This window comes from Panthera uncia, chromosome A2 (genome assembly GCF_023721935.1).
Source record: "Panthera uncia isolate 11264 chromosome A2, Puncia_PCG_1.0, whole genome shotgun sequence".
Classification (NCBI taxonomy): Eukaryota; Metazoa; Chordata; class Mammalia; order Carnivora; family Felidae; genus Panthera; species Panthera uncia.
In genome coordinates this window covers 29,822,303-29,839,726 of record NC_064816.1, presented here as the reverse complement: position 1 = coordinate 29,839,726, position 17,424 = coordinate 29,822,303, and the positions used below count along the sequence as shown (strand labels likewise).

Sequence of the window (17,424 nt, the reverse complement as noted above, 5' to 3'; positions counted from 1 at the left end):
CTGCCTTATATTCAGCTACTTGTGACTAGGATACAAAGGGCTTTGAGGGAGAGCAGCCCACAGAGTTCTATTTGAGGAATGCCAAATGGTTCCCCAGGACCCAGCTGATACCTCTTTCTCACACAGTGCCTGAAATGTGCAGTTATTTCTGTTGAATTATAATATTATTGCTCACGACAAAGTCTAATATTAGAACAAAATTAGCAATACCCACAGAGAGGGCAGAAAAGTCTCAAACTTGCCACTTCAAGGACTTTGGAAAAAATCAAAACCTCTGTGCTTCAGTTTCCTCATCTGTAAGATGATAGTATTAATACATACCTCAGAGGGTTGTTATGGGGGTCGAAAGAGTTAATGTTTATAAAGCCCCTAAAATGGTGCCTGGCACTTAGTATGAGCCCTACTGAACATTTGTATCCCCTGTTAAAAGGATGATAGAGGGTAAAGTCTGGAGGTTTTTCTTACATGGTATGTAAACTCTTCAATGTAGAATATCTGAGGTTTGGGGAAATACAAATCAAAACCACATGGAGATACCATCTCACACCAGTCAGAGTGGCTAAATTTAACAATTCAGGAAACAACAGATGTTGGCGAGGATGTGGAGAAATGGGAACCCTCTTGCACCGTTGGTGGGAATGTAAACTGGTGCAGCCGTTCTGAAAAATAGTATGGAGATTCCTCAGAAGATTAAAAATAGAATTACCCTACAATTCAGCAATAGCACTACTAGGAATTTATCCAAAGGATACAGGAATGCTGATTCATAGGGGCACATGTACCCCAATGTTTATAGCAGTGCTATCAACATGTCCATTGACTGATGAATGGATTAAGAAGATGTGGGATATATACACAATGGAATACTACTCGGCAATGAAAAAGAATGAAATCTTGCCATTTGCAACAACTTGGGTGGAACTGGAGGGTATTATGCTAAGTGAAAGAAGTCAGTAAGAGAAGGACAGATATCATATGTTTTCACTCATATGTAGAATTTGGGAAGACTATGGGAAAAGGAAAGGGGAAAAAATAGTTTCAGAGAGGAAGGCAAACCATAAGAGACTCTTAAATACAGAGAACAAACTTAAATACAGAGAACAAACAAACTTGATCGGGGCTGGGGAGGTGAAAATGGGTGATGGGCATGGAGGAGGGCACTTGTTAGGATGAGCACTGGGTGTGGTAAGTGATGAACCACGGGAATCTACTCCCAAATCCAAGAGCACACTATACACTGTATGTTAGCCAACTTGACAGTACATTAGGTTAGAAAAAAAAAGAATGCCTGAGGTTTGGAAAGTGGAAAGAAGCAAGGAGTCAGATCTTGGTGGATTGGGAACATTATAGGGTGAGACCAGGGGTGAAGGTCTCCCTCCTGAAAGAGTTTCTTCACATTATGTATGTGAGGCTTACCATGCTGGACTAGGAAGAAAAGGGGAGATAAGGCGGAGGGACTTTCGAAGTTACAATAATTTTACAATGAGTAGAAGTTGTTGTGAAAGTCTGTCTCAAAGGCTCAGGCATTGACCTGTGTGTGTGCGTGCGTGTGTGTGTGTAATTTAAACTCAAGAACACAGGCGTGGACATAGGGGATGTGGGTCCTTGAAACACACTTTTAGAAGCTTTTCTCAAAAAGTTGCTGGTTGACAATAAAAAGTTGACACACAGATTACAAGGATATTGGGATGTTGGGATTTTATGTTTATTTAGGTATAATTCACATATAGCAAAATTACCCTTTGTAGCATACAGTTTTAAGAGTTTGACAAATGTAGGCAGTCATGTAACCACCACCACAATCGAGATATAAAACATTGCCATTCCCCCCCAAAAGTTCCCTTGTGCCCGTTTGTGGACAACTCCATTTCCCGCCCACAGTTTTGGCATCCACTGATCTTTTTTTTTCCCTCATGTAGTTTCGCCTTTTGCAGTAAAGCTTCTCTGACCTTTAAGCTCAGGTAATGTGATAAACACTTCTAGCATCCTGGTGCCCTTATAATTATAGTGTATATGCAATTGACATCCATTGTTAAATATCTACCTCTTCTGCTAGACTTCTGCAGGCATGTCTGAGGGCAGAGAGTATGTAGCTAGGGCGTTACTGTATCCTCAGTACCATCCAGAAAAGGCTGAACAAACATTCATTCATTCATTAAGTGATAACTCAAAGACTATAAGGAAGATGCTCTAAGTCACTATTGACTAAGCAAAAGCAATTTGGTACCCAGTGGTATCAAATGTATCCTATTGTAAAGCACCCAGAGACTAGATCATTCAAACATTCCTGGAGAGTATGCCGGCACTTTTGGAGTTATTGGGTCTAAATATTAGCAATCAGAACCATCCCAGGCAATCCCAGATTCATGGGATTAATTGCTCAATTAGCTAAAAATAAAATGGAAAAGTCTTCAGTCATTTAACAGTCTACTGCCATTATTTTGTTTACTTGCATATTTAATTTTTTTTAAATGTTTATTCATTTTTGAGAGAGAGAGAGAGAGAGAGAGAGAGAGAGACAGAGCATGAGTAGGGGAGGGGCAGAGAGCGAGGGAGACAGAATCCAAAGCAGGCTCCAGGCTCTGAGCCATCAGCACAGAGCCTAACGCAGGGCTCGAACTCGTGAATTGCAAGAGCATGACCCAAGCTGAAGTGGAACGCTTAACCAACTGAGCCACCCAGGTGCTCTGATTGTATTTTTAAAGCTGTTTACTTCATGATTTTTACACTCCATATATTTTGTAGCAACTCTGAAGTTACAGTGATGCTTAAGAGCAAAATCATGAAATCCTCAAAATCAAGCTTATTTTCAGTGTGCTCGTCGAGTTCAGAAAGGAGGTCTTTGTATTTTGGTTTTGTTTCTTGTCCCTGTGAGAATAAAGAATAAGTAAAAACCGAATTCATTGTGCCACCTTGGTTTTACAGATAACAAGCAATTAAGAAACATGTTATTAACATGTTCTTGTAACATGGCATAACACGGTAGTAACAATATGATGTCAAGTTGTTACCAGGGCTACCAGTGGGGCACTGTGTTAAATCTTTTCATGGGTTATTTCACCGAATTTCCACAGTGACCTTATGAATATATGACTATTATCCCCACTTAACAGATGAGCATCAAAAGACTCAGTGAGAATTAAGTCACTTGCCCTAACCTAGGCAGCTATTGGTGTGAAGCTAGAGTTCATGGTCTTGGCCGCCTGATTCTGGAGCCCACACTCTTAACTACTAACCATCTGCCTCTCTAGAAGCACAGATATGTTACATTTTTCACAATTTCAACATATAATCTCTGTTATGAGAGGTATTCACTCCGTGTTCTAATGAACAATAAGATCGTCCAGAAATACGAAATTAAAAAATGCTCATAGAAAAATCTGTGCTTTGGAAAATTGTCCAGCGTTCAGTGTCATCACAAATCACACCCAAGTCCATAGTCCTCCTAAATAGATTGAGGGGAAACATGTGAGTAGTACATCCACGAAGAGGCTTTTTAGTTTCCAACCACAGCCTGTGAAATATCCTCCCAAGTGGCATTAACAACATTAAGGTCGTTTGATTCTCTGGTATTCTGGGCTGTGTTTGCATTTAGTTCAACCCCAAATGCTCAGCCATGTGCTAGCTGTAAAAAGCCATCACAGCAACGACTAAAGCACTTTAGGAATGATGATACATTCCTCTTACCGACTAGACCATTCTTGTCTCTCCAGGCTGGTTGTCCTCAAGAGGTCACACCTAACAGTGAAGGCAAAAAGAGTTTCCCCTGCCTCGCTTCCATGACAGCTGAGTGCTCTGTGGACATGGTGGGGCCCACGGCAGAGACAGGACTACTTACTAGTGGAAGGATACACTGCTCAAAGTCAGAGGTGGCTGTAGATCTTCTCTCTTTTTTCTCTATGTATTTTAAGTACCTGGGAGCTGGCCCAGGTAGTTCTCTTGGGGCCTGATCAGCCATCTTGTTTCTGTATCTTCTTATCAGTGCATATAAATGCTCAGTTTTATTTTATCTGACTGACTATAGAGTGTTAAGATCCCCCCAAATTATGTTAGGCTTGTGAGAAAGATGTTCCTCTCAGAACCCAGGCCTCAGCCCAAAGTGCCATCTCAGTTAACCAGAGAGCTCCACATAGGGATGTAAGAGAAAGCCCAGTTAGTCATTAAGGGGCTGCGGTCTTTTGCTGTTGATGTGTGTGCCCCTACCTGCCCTGAGGAGTCTCACAGAGCTGGGTGCTAGGTCCAACGCAGCATCCTGACATTACTCTCCATGTTTGCTCCTTAAAGTTAAGTTACCACTATTAATACTGAGAATGTCCTAGAGTGTCCTGAAATATGGCTTCTGCTTTCTGTCATCTTGAGCAGAGAGCAGGACTTCTCATGAGGCCTGGATAGGTCTGCTGCCAGAGATCCAGAAATTGTCTGCCTCTTTCAAGTTTAATCTACACTGAGGGACATGATTTGGCTCTAACTTTCTTTTGCCCTTGGCTGTTCTCAGAGGGGATGGTGAATTACAGCAGGAACCCCCTCGTCCGAGGTTTCTCTTTCCACAGTTCGAGTTGCCTGGGTCAACTGGGATTTGGAAGCAACCATTCTCCTTCTGATGATCATCAGAAGGTCAATGGAAGCCTAAGTTGACGTGACAGTGCTTACATCATTTACCTCCCTTCCTCTCAGTCACGTGGCATTTTATCATCTCACATGCCCACCGGAAGGGTGAGTACAGTACGATAAGGTATTTTGAGAGAGAGACCACGTTCACGTAACTTCTACTAGAGTATATTGTCATTGTTCTATTTTATTATTATTGTTGTTAGGAGTCTCTTACTGCATCTAATTTATGAAGGAAACTTTATCATAGGCGTGTGTGCATAAGGAAAAGCAGTCTAGAGAGGCTTCTGTACTGTCTGTGGTCTCAGGCATCCACAGGGGCCTAGGAACTGTCCCCTTACATGGGGTGGGGAGGGGTAGGTGGTGCGATTGTACATCAGGATGACCATCCACCAGGTCCTCATTTTCATACGTGTGAAAAGCTCCCTGAAGATCTGCCCAGCCACCAAGTATGAGGCCTTTTTCTCTCTAGAATGTGTCATCTCGTTTGGCCTCTGATGTAGGCAAGTGTTATAGGATTTCTTCACCCACGCTTTCCTTAAAGGCTCCCCAGAACTTTTTACCGCTTGGCAAATTCTTGCCTGATACTTCTGGCTACAAAGATTTTTCTTAAAAAAAAAAAAAATCAAATAATCATACAAATAATACTTATTCTTCCTGAAATTGAAAATGTGTACTCTTTGGGAGCCTGGATGGCTCAGTTGGTTAAATGACCCTTGAGCTTGGCTTGGGTCATAATCTCATGGTTTGCGAGTTTGAGCCCCAAAACGGGCTCTGCACTGACAGCACGGCTGCTGCTTGGGATTCTCTCTCCCTCTCCCTGCCCCTACCCCGCTTGCTGTCTCTCTCTCAAAATAAATAAAATTAAAAAAAAAAAGAAAGCAAGAAAATATGTACCCTTTGACCTCTATCAGTTCACTTCCTCCTCCCCCTCCCCCTCCCCCTGGGAACCACATTCTATTCTGTTCTAATGAAATTGAGTTTTTATAAAATTACTTTATTTGTGGAATTAAAAAAAAAGTCGATTTCTCACACAGTCTTTTGAAATAATCCAAGATTCACAGGAAGTTGTCCCCTTGGCCCACCTTCCCCCAGTGGATGACACCAGATATAACTGTCATATGCTAGAGCCAATACATTTATATTTTCATGGAATTATAGTACTTATTTTCGTAGTATCTCCGAACACCCATAGAACTTTAGAGACTGCTTTAAGTCTTTTTCTTGCTCTACCTACTAATATTGGTGGTCTAGACTCTGTACGAACCCCTCTTTTCTTCTTATGCATGTCCCCTCAGCCAGCATTTCCCTAAGTATGCTTGTAGAGTGTAACGCAGTTTTAGGCGAGGCAGGATGAAATATTAAATACAAGTTAGTAGTCATCTATTCTTTTACTACCTTCCACTCTTACCCATTGAATTAACACTTAGAATAGTGATGTTATTAAAAAGAGATAATTCTAAGTTTATTTACTGAGAGAGAGAGACACACACACAGACAGACAGACAACAGGTGGGGCAGGAAGAGAGGGAGAGAGAGAGAGAGAGAGAGAGAGAGAGAATCCCAAGCAGGCAGTGCCCTGACTGCAGAGCCCAATGCGGGGCTCAAAATCATGAACCGTGAGATCATCACCTGAGCCCAAATGAAGAGTCGGGTGCTTAACCGACTGGGCCCCCCAGGTGCCTCAGTGATAAAGTATTCTTATAAAATAAATTTATTTAAAAAGAAAGTTAACTTAAAGAAGAAAAGTTCTAAGTGAATTATAATACAGACTCTAGGCAGATATGGGAAAGATATTGAAGGAGGTATTCAAATGACTGAAGGTTGGAAAATACGCCTCTAGGTAATTTAGGTCACTCCCTTCAGGTCAGTGACTGTTCATCTACTGCTAACTCTGACTTCTGAATTGCGAACACAAATCTCTATTCTGACCTCCCAAGTCATATGTCCTGTTGCTCTGTTTCTCCTCCAGAATGTTTCATGGACATCTTAAAATTGACAAATTCTGATGGAACTCATCATTTCTCCTCCCACCCCCACCTCACCTCAAATATACTTATTCCCCAATCTTTGACTTCTCTGGAAATGAGGCCACCACCCATTTCTTCCCACAGTCGGAAACTGGGGTGTCATAATTTGCTCTTCCTGTCCTTCAACCCTATAGCCAGTCAATTATCGGATCCTGTTCATTCCACCTTCCAGATGTCTCTCCTGTTCAGCACCCTAGTCCCGACATCATTGGCCTCTGTTTGGAGTGCTTCCTCACAGACACTCTTTCTTTGTCCCACCCCCACCCGGACCCCTACCCCAATCCCATCTGCAGGTGATGTAATTTCTTCACCCTTGATTTAGAAACATTCCTGGCTTCCTCCTGCTCTCAGGCTATGCCTTTGTAATTTTGCTTCTCTCCACCTTCTCAGCCGCATCGCCTAGTGCTTCCTACTTTCCTTTCCCTTCTCGGCTCTCCCAGATCTTTGACCTGCCTTACAGGATTTGCATATGCCATTGCCTCTGCTTGGAATGCTATGTTCTCAGTGCCCACCCTCCTCCCTTGCAAAACTAACTCTTGCTCACTCTTCAGATCTCAGCTATACCACCTTTATTTTCCAGGAGAGCTTCTTTGACTGACTGCCCCAAGATGGTCCCTCTGTTTTACTCTTTCGATGCATGCCATACTGTTTCATGGTTATTTGCATATTTCTAATGACCTTTTCAGCATCTCTCTCTACTCTGCTAAGTTTTTTTTGAAGCTTATTTATTTTGAGAGAGAGAGAGAGAAACAGCATGAGTGGGGGGATGGGCAGAGAGAGAGGGAGAGACAGAGAATCCCAAGCAGGGTCTGCGCTACCCGCACAGAACCTGCTACAGGACTTGAACTCACAAAACCATGAGATCATGACCTGAGCTAAAATCAAGAGTTCCACGCTTAGCCAACTGAACCACCCAGGCACCCCTCTACTCTGCTGGATTTTTAGCTTGTTCACTGCATTAACTTCAGTGCTCAGTTCACTTCCTGGCAAACGGTAGGTGTTCATTAAACATTTGTTGAATGAAACAATAGGGCCCTTTCGCTGGAGTTGTTGGCTCTTTGGGCCACCCAGTATGGCGTGGCCCCCGTTTCTTCATGCCTGTTCGTTTTCTCACCTCCGTGAAATTCCTAAATTGGGTTTGCAGCAGATTTTTGGCAGTAGCTTTTCCAAGTTTACCATCAGGGTCAGAAGAGTTTCTGAAAATCAGAGCAATGGTAGCAATGGCCTTTTCCAGATCTGAGCCCTTCCTGAGAGCTGTGAGGGAAGAAACGTACAATGATGTAGTCTAGGTTAGAAATGGTTCTTCCCCAGACACAGGGTTGTATTTTCCGAGGGAACTGGGATGAGCAGGGTTGGAAGATGTATGTCAATGTGGCCCTGCCCTTGGACTCTTTGCCCCCTATCTGGGAGTGGGATGTAGGGACATCTGACACCAGGTCCTTAAATAATTGAAACAAAAGTTCCTTCAGGAGCAATAAGAATTAGTAGAATCAGGATAAGATTTACCACCTGCTTGTCATGTGACCTTGGGAAAACACCTCACCTCTCTCACAGTTGGTTTTTTGATCTGCAAAATATTTAAAGGGTACCTGCTTGGCGCTAGGCTCAGTCCCTGGCACTGAGGGTACCACAGTAAGACAGAGTCCTGCTCTTGTGGAGTTTATATTCGATGTCAATCAAATCATCACTTCAGGCCAGTGTGATAAAGGAGAATAGCATTTGAAACAAGCTCTTTGATATCATGATGGATAAGGGACCTCTTTGACCTAAGGCCTCAAACATACTGATTTCCCAGCTGGTTTCTCTGGTTTAAACTCCTTGAAAGGGCGATGCTAACTCATTCCTTTCTAGTGGGTAGCACCCAGTGGACACTGAGAACTACACAAGGTATAGCAAAAAAAAAATTGTATGTTCTCTGTCCTCTGAGGCTCTAACACATCCTCTATTATAGAACTTCTCTCATGTTATAGTTACCGTATTAAAAAAAAAAAACCTTTTTAAATATTTATTCTTGAGAGAGACACACACGCACACAGAGCACGAGTAGGGGAGAGGCAGAGAGAGAGAGAGAGAGGGAGACACAGAATCCGAAGCAGGCTCCAGTCTCCGAGCTGTTAGCACAGAGCCCGACGCGGGGCTCAAACCCACAAACTACGAGATCATGACCCGAGCTGAAGTAGGATGCTGAACTGACTGAGCCACCCAGGGCCCCAGTTACTGCATTTTTAATGGCCTTTCTTCTCAACTACATTGCAAGCCCTGTGAGGCCAGGGAATCATATCTTTCTTCATCACTGTATTCCCAGTGACCAACACAAATTCCTGCTATATAGTAGGTGCTAGGACATGCCATTTAATGAATGAGTAAGAAGAAAAGAAAAACAAAATCCTACCATTTTTAACCCAGGTACTATGCAACAATTGTTTATACAAAGAATGATGATCAGACAGAATAACACAACTTTTGTATTGAGCACCCACTATATTTCTAATATTTTCCCACTCAGTACCCAGATGTGGCCTCTGCTCTTTTACAATATACTTTACAATCTAATGAGATAATAAGTAATAATCAATAAGATAAGTGCTTATGCATGTATTTGCTTTTATATACATTCAATAATTATTTCTCTATATACATATATAACATGGATTTACAGCTCGTGATGTATGAGGCAAAAAAGGCACAGAAACAGGAAAAAATTTAAAAAATACATCTGGGGGAGTGGCTGGGTGGTTCACTTGGTTAAGCATCTGACTATGGCTCGGGTCACCTTTTGTGAGTTCAAGCCCCTCTGTGCTGACAGTTTAGGACCTGGAGCCTGCTTCAGATTCGTGTCTCTCTCTCTCTCTGCCCCTCCCCCACTCATGCTCTGTCTCTCTCTCTCTCCCTCAAGAAATGAATAAAACATTAAAAAAAAATTACATCTGGGAGGAAAACTACTTAGATAGCTGGTCTTGGATGTCTCTGTGAGTAGATGAACATTTAAGACCTAATGGATGAGAGGGATCCTGCCATGTAAAAGGGTTGGGGTGGGTGGGGTAGTCAGGCTAGGATTAGGGTTGTGCCGAATGTCCCAAGCTCAAGCAGAATAGTGAGGGCTCGGATTAGAAGGAGTGTGGCACATCGGGAGAGCTGAAAGGAGACGGCCGTGACTGAAACCTAGAAGAAGGAGGTTTGGTTAAGAAAGGAGAACAAGACCATGGAGAGCTTACAGCCCATAGAAAGGCATCAGACTTTTCTTTGCAAACATTTTCTCCCAGTTCATAAACTGTTGGGTTTTTAATCCTTTGAGATCTTTTGTGGAGGAATTGTTTCCAATTTTTATCAAGTCTGATTTATCAATGTTTCCTCTTCTGAAAGAGTTGTCCTATGTAAAGTTAAAAGTTTTGTCATTGTATGGTCTACATTTAAATCCATGGCCCATTCTGAGTTCATGTTTCTAGAAGGTGTAAGGCTTAGGTGGAGGTTCAGGTTTTTAACCGGCGGAGGACCAGTTGCTTTCCACAGCTGGTGTTGAAAATGCTATACTTCCTTTGCTGAATTGCCTCGCATCTTTGTCAAACATCAGTTGGGCATATTTGTATGGGTCAGTGTCTGGGTTTCCCGTTCTGTTTCATTGATCTGTACATCTGTCCCTCTGTCAACATCGCATTTCTTTGATTCCAGTAGCCATATAGTAAGCCTTAATATGGAGGAGAGTGAGTCCCCCACTTTCTTCTTTTTCAAAATTATTTTAGCTATTTTAGGGCTTTCCATGTATATTATTTACGACTTGCAGTAAGCCTTAAGAGAATTTTTTTTAAGTTTATTTAGAGAGAGACGGAGAGTGCTCAGGGAGGGGCAGAGAGAGAGGAGAGAGAGAATCTCAAACAGGCTCCATGCTGTCAGCACAGAGCTGAATGTGGGGCTTGACCTCATGAACCGTGAGATCGTGACCTGGGATGAAACCAAGAGTCTGACGCTTAACCGACTGAGCCACCCGGGCGCTCAAGCTTTAGCAGAAATTTGACGAGAATTGCTGTATTTACTGTGTCAACTCTTCCAGTTCAGGAACACAGTATGTATCTCCATCGTCATAGCACTTTACAGATGAAGCAAGGATGTGACCTCGCTGGGGACCCACCACTAGTAAGTGGCAGAGCTTGAATTTGAATCCTGGTCAAAAACATAAGCCTCCTGCAGAGATTTTTTTTTTTTTTTTCTGCCTGTCTTCTGCTCTGTGGCACCTGGAATCTTTAGAAAAATGCCTGGCAAATGGTACATGCTTCACATATATTCATGGAATGAGTGTCTGCCAAATCTATGTCCTTAGCTTCTTAGTCCCTGATTTCTTCCCTCGTCCCCGATGCTCATTCTTACCTGCCTATGATTCTGCTTGACATTTCCCACTTCTGTCTGCTCACCCAGTGGCTGGGCCTCCATCTAGCCTAGAATGCCAACCTCAGAACATTCCCTGCTTCTTTGGATTTTATTGTTAGCTTTTTCTCCCCCTCTTCCCCATCCTTAGCCATCTCTTCCCTTCACCTCTGTCGCATCCCTGACACCCACAGTCAGAATTGAGATGCTTCCCGATTACCCAACACTCTGCGGCTCGTCGAAATACATGGAGATGAGCATATTCCTCTAGCTTGGGTCTGTCTTTCCTGGGGTGTGTGCTTGAGGAGGTGGGACGCTATATGGCGGTAACCTTGAACTTAAGTGGCCAAAAAATAGACTCCATTTATTCTGTCTTTAAGAAGCAAATTGCTTAGAGGAAATACCTTAATTCCTTAAGAGGTAAACATTCCTTCTGTAATTTTGACCAGTTGATTCATTAATTAATAACCAAGAATAAATTAGAGAAGGCTTTAGTATGAGCTGCTCTATCCTCCAGGCTCTTTCTGGTGAGAAAGGGGTGTATTTCCAGTCTGGAGTGGGCTTGCAAATAATGACAGACACCCTCCTTGTTTATTGCATGCCAGGTGCCTTTCACACATAATCTTATTTAATGCTTAGTAAAACCCACAGAGGTAAGTGTGATTTGTGTCTCAATTTTACATATTGGAAACTGACACATGGAGAGATTAAGAGTTTTAAGGTCACATCGCTCAGAAGTGGCAGAGGAAACATTTGAAAGTCTGATTTCAAAGACCACAGAAAGATCTGCCACTTTGGAGTATCTCTTTAGAAGGCCACCTCCGTGGAGGCTGTGGAACCAGACATTTTCCAACCCTTCAAGGAACTCGACGTCTGGCTGCCTTCTAGATGGGGACTCCATCTGGACTAGCCAACTCCTTTTTCCTTCTCCTCCATTCGTTTGAACCCGGCAGGCAGTTTTTGTCCTGACTATAAAATAGCATATGTTCATGGTAAAAACTGAACTAGAAAACATCACATATGAAAGTTAACAAGGCACTCTGGTTATCTTACCAACACCGATGATACTTTGCGAGATGTTTTGTTTTTCTGTTTTTATGGCTGGGTTCTTCCCTTACTAAACCCAGCGTGTTGCCTTTTAATTCCTGTCTGCCTCACAGAGTTGTGAGCAAATATGTGAAAGCATATTGTAAAGGGCTAAGTCCTAATAAAAATGCAAGGGCTTGATGCTTCTCTTTTGGTGTCTTTTATCAGCTTTCTTGCCTCTGGAAGGGGTGTATCGGAGAGGGTGTTAAACGAGGTACTTCATGTTGACCTCTCCTGTTATTTCCGACCTTGCTTCTTATGCTTTGATAATACTAAACTGTGTGTAGTCCCCTTACTCACTCTGTTCTCCCAACAAGTACTTTTTGGCAAATATTTATTACCAGGCTCTGTCTTACTTCTGGGGATAGAACCGTGAACAACAGCAGTGGAGACATTCTAAGTTTTCTGGTGCTTGTGTTCTGGAGGACAGTTGTAAACGAATGATTATGGAGCTGGTATTCTACGTGTCAGCCCCTCCTCTGTAGGATATACAGGGTTCAACTCACTTAATTCTTATATCAGCCTTCGTAGGTAGGTTCCCGTATCATCCCCACTCTATAGAGGAGAAAACTGAGGCACAGCAAGGTTAGGTAGCTTGCTCGAGGTCACACAGTCTGGTCCCTCCCCATGATGCACACTGCCTTTAGATATTGTTTTTCAGGCAGTGTATTCTGTACGACTCTTTCTGACACCCCCAGATTGGGCAACAGGTCCCTCTTCTGGGCTTCTCGATTTCCCCAGACATACATTTATCATAACCCTCACACTAGAACACTCTTCAGCTATCTAAATTTCCTTCTAGGTCAGTGCTGTCCAAGAGAAATGTAATGTGAGCCGTAATGATAATCTAAACATTTCTGGTAGCCACATTAAGAGAGTAAAAGGAAACATACAAAATTATTTTCATAACACATTTTATTTAACCCAGTGTATTAAAAATATTATCACTTGGGGCACCTGGGTGGCTCAGTCGGTTAAGTGTCTGACTTTGGCTCAGGGCGTGATGTGGTGAGTTTGAGCCCCACGTCAGGCTCTGTGCTGACAACACAGAGCCTGGAGCCCACTTCCAATTCTGTGTCTCCCTCTCTGTCTCTGCCCCTCCCCTGCTCACGCTCTGTCTCTGTCTCTCTCTCAAAAAGAAACATTAAAAAAAATTTTTTTAAATATCATTTCAATATGTAATCCATCTAAACAAATTATTGAAACAGGCTCCATTTTGTTTTATATTAAGTCTCTTAAATCTGACTTATCTATTACACACACTTCAGTGCTCAGTACCTTCATGTGCCTAGTGGCTGCTCTATTGGATGGAACAGTTCTAGACTGCACACTCCCAAGGGCAGTTACTACATTTTATTTATCTGTACGCTCATTCCCAGGCCCTGGAGTGTTGTGGGCCTTAGTGTACGTGTGTTGGACTGAGCTGACTGGAACTTCAGGGCCAGCCTCTGCCTCTTTCTCCTCACCTGCTGTGGAACGTGGGACACAGAGCTCAACCCTGGATCTAGCAAGTACCTGACACATTAGTGTAATAGGAACACAACTCTCAGTACAGCAAGGTGTCAGAATCCCCTCATTTTAGAACTTTTCCTAGCAGCAGTTAGTTTTGCAAATGGAGCAATGGAGACCCATGGGAGAGAAGTGGTCTGTCCAAGTTCACACAGGTAGTATGCGGCAAGAATAAAAACTGGGTCTCTTTTTTTCCTGTCTAGGTCAGTAGTTTCCCCAATACTCTAGTGCTTCTCAAACTTTTCTGCCACAAAACTGCTTTGGATTCTAGAGGCAGAGATGTACTCGTCCCCCTACTCCCACCCTCAAGAGGTCAAGGGCATACGCCCAAGTAGCCAGCAGAGAAAATGTGGGTTCTCACCTCTACTTCATCCTCTATCCCTGCCTTATTTCAATGGATAACGTTTAGAACTACTTGCCATTGAATAAAGCACATTCTGGGAAGTTGAGCCATGTTTATCCTGTGTTTTTTTAGGACATGGGAATAAATGTGGCCCAATGGTCCAATGCTAGGAATCTGGTGCTAAGAGTGGTGCACACGTGTGTGTGTGTTCAGGGGCAGTGAGGGTGATGGAGAGTTACTACTCCCCTCAACTTCCTAGAAGGGATAAGTTGTATTAGAAATGCGGGACAATTATCACGAGTGTCCGAAATTGTGTATATTGTAAAACAGAATAGGTTTTCTGTTGTCATAGTATAAAAACAATTATTCCATCAAGATGGAGATTTACTTAAGTAAAAATACCAAGTCTCCTTTGGAGACGTTGGCCAGCCGTTTAGGAAGAAAAACAGTTTCAATATAGTCATATCCAAGTTTATGCTTGTTATTCTGTGAACATTTTAAAGCCACAGATTTTGGAATAAGATAATGATCCGAGTATATGAGTGGGGTTTTTTCTTAATATTACCACAGAAAGAACAATATGTTAGTTCTAAAGATATTTTACCTATAAAGTTGAATTCTGAGTGTAAATATTTCTATTTTGAGAGTTGGCAACACTGTTTTCACTCGACCAACAAGGGGCAGTTGGGGGTTGTTTGCATTCTGAGTTCCAATGACCATTCACGAGTTAGATATTGATGGTCTTGCTCTGGATGGTCTTGCTCCGGAGGATGCTACCCATAGACAGGCAACTGTGCGTGTGGGAAGAACACTGAATTAGGAGTCATAGGATCCATGCTTTCAGCTTGGCCTTTAATGGACTAACTTGGGGCAAACTAATTCCTATCACTGGACTTCAGTTCTCAAAAGAGTTCTATAAACATGGGTATTTGATGATTTGTCCACAAGGTCTCTTACATTTCTGGCATCCTTTGCCATCCTGTTCTTTTTAACTCCCGGTGCACTATCATGGTAGAGGGGAAATACACACATCCCAGTCACTCCAAGTCTTACCTTTCACTGAAGCCAGTTGTTTGGATACTGAAATGCTGCCAACAAAATGAAAGAAACATAAGGATTTTGGAGACTGGGTATTCATCTCTGCGTTGAAAGTAAAGCAATACAATGATTTAAAAATCAACTTATTTTCAGTAAGCTTTCACTGAACCTTCTAGTGCAGCAGCCATCTGTCTTGCAAACTCCATTTCTTCCTGGCCACATAGGAAAGAAGTGCTTGAACGTGCCTCGCCCACACATCCTGGTCTTTCTTGCATTCATGTAACCACATGACTAAATTCTCTCCATTGGGAAAGGAGTAGAAAAGAGTGATCACCTTTCATGTGAGCTCTTCTCTGTTCTCTCTTATTTCCAGCTGACAAACACAGAAATCAAGGACACCTTGGAACCCACATGTTGAAACCACAAGCATCCTTATCCTGGGTCCCTACATGGCTACATGGAGTCAGTCTGCCACAGACCTGGAATCCCCACTCCGGACTGTCACATGAGAAAGAAAAAGAAAATAACTTCTTGTTCCATAAAACACTAAGGATTTGGAGTTTATTTATGTGCCCCAGGAGCTGAGCTTACCTAAGAGTCTAGGTCCTCTGCTGGGGGGAGAGGATACATCATGAATGACGGAGACATGTTCCTGCACTCTTGGGGCTTAAAGTCTAGTGCAGAAAGCAGACTTCAAACACGTAATTCAATACGGAGGACTGGCAGAGCATTTACAGAGGGCAGGGAAGAACTAACCCAGTCTACAGGTCCGAGCAATGGCATTTTATCTGAGCAGTAGGTGAAGAAGGAGGAAGAGTGTTCCAAGCAGAGGAAACAATGTGCGTTGAGGCCCTGAAATGGGAGAAGGCAGGCCATGATCAAAGAACCAAAGGAAGCACAGAGTGGCTAGAACCCGGAGAAGGACGCAGATGGTGGTGGAAGGGGAGGCTGCAGTCAAGGGCCAGGGCCAGAGCCTGGTGAATCCTATGAAGGACTCTGGGCATTATCCTAAGGGCAGTGGGAAGGAAGGGAATGGCACGATCACGTTTGCATTTGGGGAAGTTGTTCCACCTGATGTATCAGAAAAAGATTGGATAAGGGGCCAGATAGGAGGCAGGAAGATGAATCTCACTCCCTTACAAGTTGCAAATGAAAATTTGCTCCATATTTCAACCCCAATGGCTTTTGAGAACACCAGTAAGAACAATAGTACTTGGTCGTATCTTAGACAACCCCTTAAAGAAAATTTTTGGGTTGAAGATCTGGTTTTGGCATTAACAAGTCAAGATTTCATCACCTTGGGGGCCTCATTTTTCTTGTTTGTAAAATTAGGAAGCTGGACTCTGATATTTTATACCTTTTATGGTCTTCTTGGTGAGTTCCTCTTAATTTTCTAGAAATTTTGCACCCTTATTATCCCCTTCATATAATGTGCTATCTTTTTACTTTGCATACATATAGTATACTTGCAACATGACTTGTGTTATTTTCTATTGTCATGATCTCCTCCATTAGTCTGTGAGAACTTTGAGGGCAAGAGCTGTGCAGTTTATCTCAAAAATCTTCCCCTCCCCACCTCCCACCTCCACCTAGCAGAATATTGCCGAGCACTTGTGAAGTGTTTAAGAGAGTGTTTTGAACTACAGGACATCTAAATAAAATTACATGAGAAAGATTGTTTTTCATTTATTAGCCATAGTTTGACACATTTGAATGATATGAATCAATTTCCCTCTGTCACGGATAATCTGCAAGTATTTGTTCCACAGTTAAAATCATTGCTAGTTTTGATTCACAAATGTTTCTCAAGAGGCAATCAAAGATATTTGTGTTGATTGTATCATCTTTTCAGTTTGCAATCAAGGCTGCACATTTGTTCCCTTTGTTTCCCCAATTCAATTTAAAGCTGGATTGGGGTGGGTAATAAGCACCAAATTCGCAATTTCTTGGCCATCAGGTTGACAGGATCTCTTGGGAAATGCACCTGCAGGCTTAATAAAACTCATTAAAGGAGAGCCACGCGTCACTGACCTTTTGGGCATTTTCCTAGGCGCTAAAGTGGATGTTGGGGCTGCAGAAAGACTGGGGTCCCCTTCCAAGTGGAGGGCTTGGTCCTGGGTACTGTGCATACAGCCACACATACTCTGCTTGCCTGTTGTGTGTTGGTCCTTCCTAAGCAACAGTCACTTGCCCACTGTTACTATTGTCATTCACTCCATGACAACTATATAAGGCACTTTTAGAAGAGCCTTTTGCTGGTGTTATTATATGTAAACATTAAACCATTCATGCATTCAACAAACGTTTGAGTGCCTACGATAGGCCAGGCACTCTACAAGGTGCTGGGGACACAACAGTGAACAAAACCAGACATGGAGCCTGATCTCAGACAGCTTAGTGGGAAAGACATATTAATCAAGTGATCAAGCAAAAAAGTCACACCTGGGAACA

General features: G+C 42.7%; 1 protein-coding gene across 1 annotated transcript; it reads right to left on the bottom strand.

Moving 5' to 3' along the window:
- Positions 1-1,553: 1,553 nt before the first annotated feature.
- SNTN (sentan, cilia apical structure protein) lies at positions 1,554-17,155 on the bottom strand. Its single transcript, XM_049640855.1, has 4 exons — positions 17,005-17,155; positions 14,989-15,023; positions 7,753-7,892; positions 1,554-2,868 (listed from the first exon to the last, which is right to left on the bottom strand). The coding sequence occupies exons 1-4, from the start codon at positions 17,112-17,114 to the stop codon at positions 2,710-2,712; spliced, it is 444 nt and encodes a 147-aa protein (XP_049496812.1). The 5' UTR covers positions 17,115-17,155; the 3' UTR covers positions 1,554-2,709.
- Positions 17,156-17,424: the final 269 nt, after the last annotated feature.

Bases quoted from the DNA above. Each gene is read 5' to 3' on its own strand.
- SNTN (XM_049640855.1), bottom strand. From the start codon at position 17,114: ATGTGTGGCTGTATGCACAGTACCCAGGACCAAGCCCTCCACTTGGAA. The intron at 15,024-17,004 runs GTCAGTGACGCG...TTTTGTTGGCAG, and splicing joins CCTAGGAAAATGCCCAAAAG to CATTTCAGTATCCAAACAAC. The intron at 7,893-14,988 runs GTAAGACTTGGA...CTTCCCTCACAG, and splicing joins ACAACTGGCTTCAGTGAAAG to CTCTCAGGAAGGGCTCAGAT.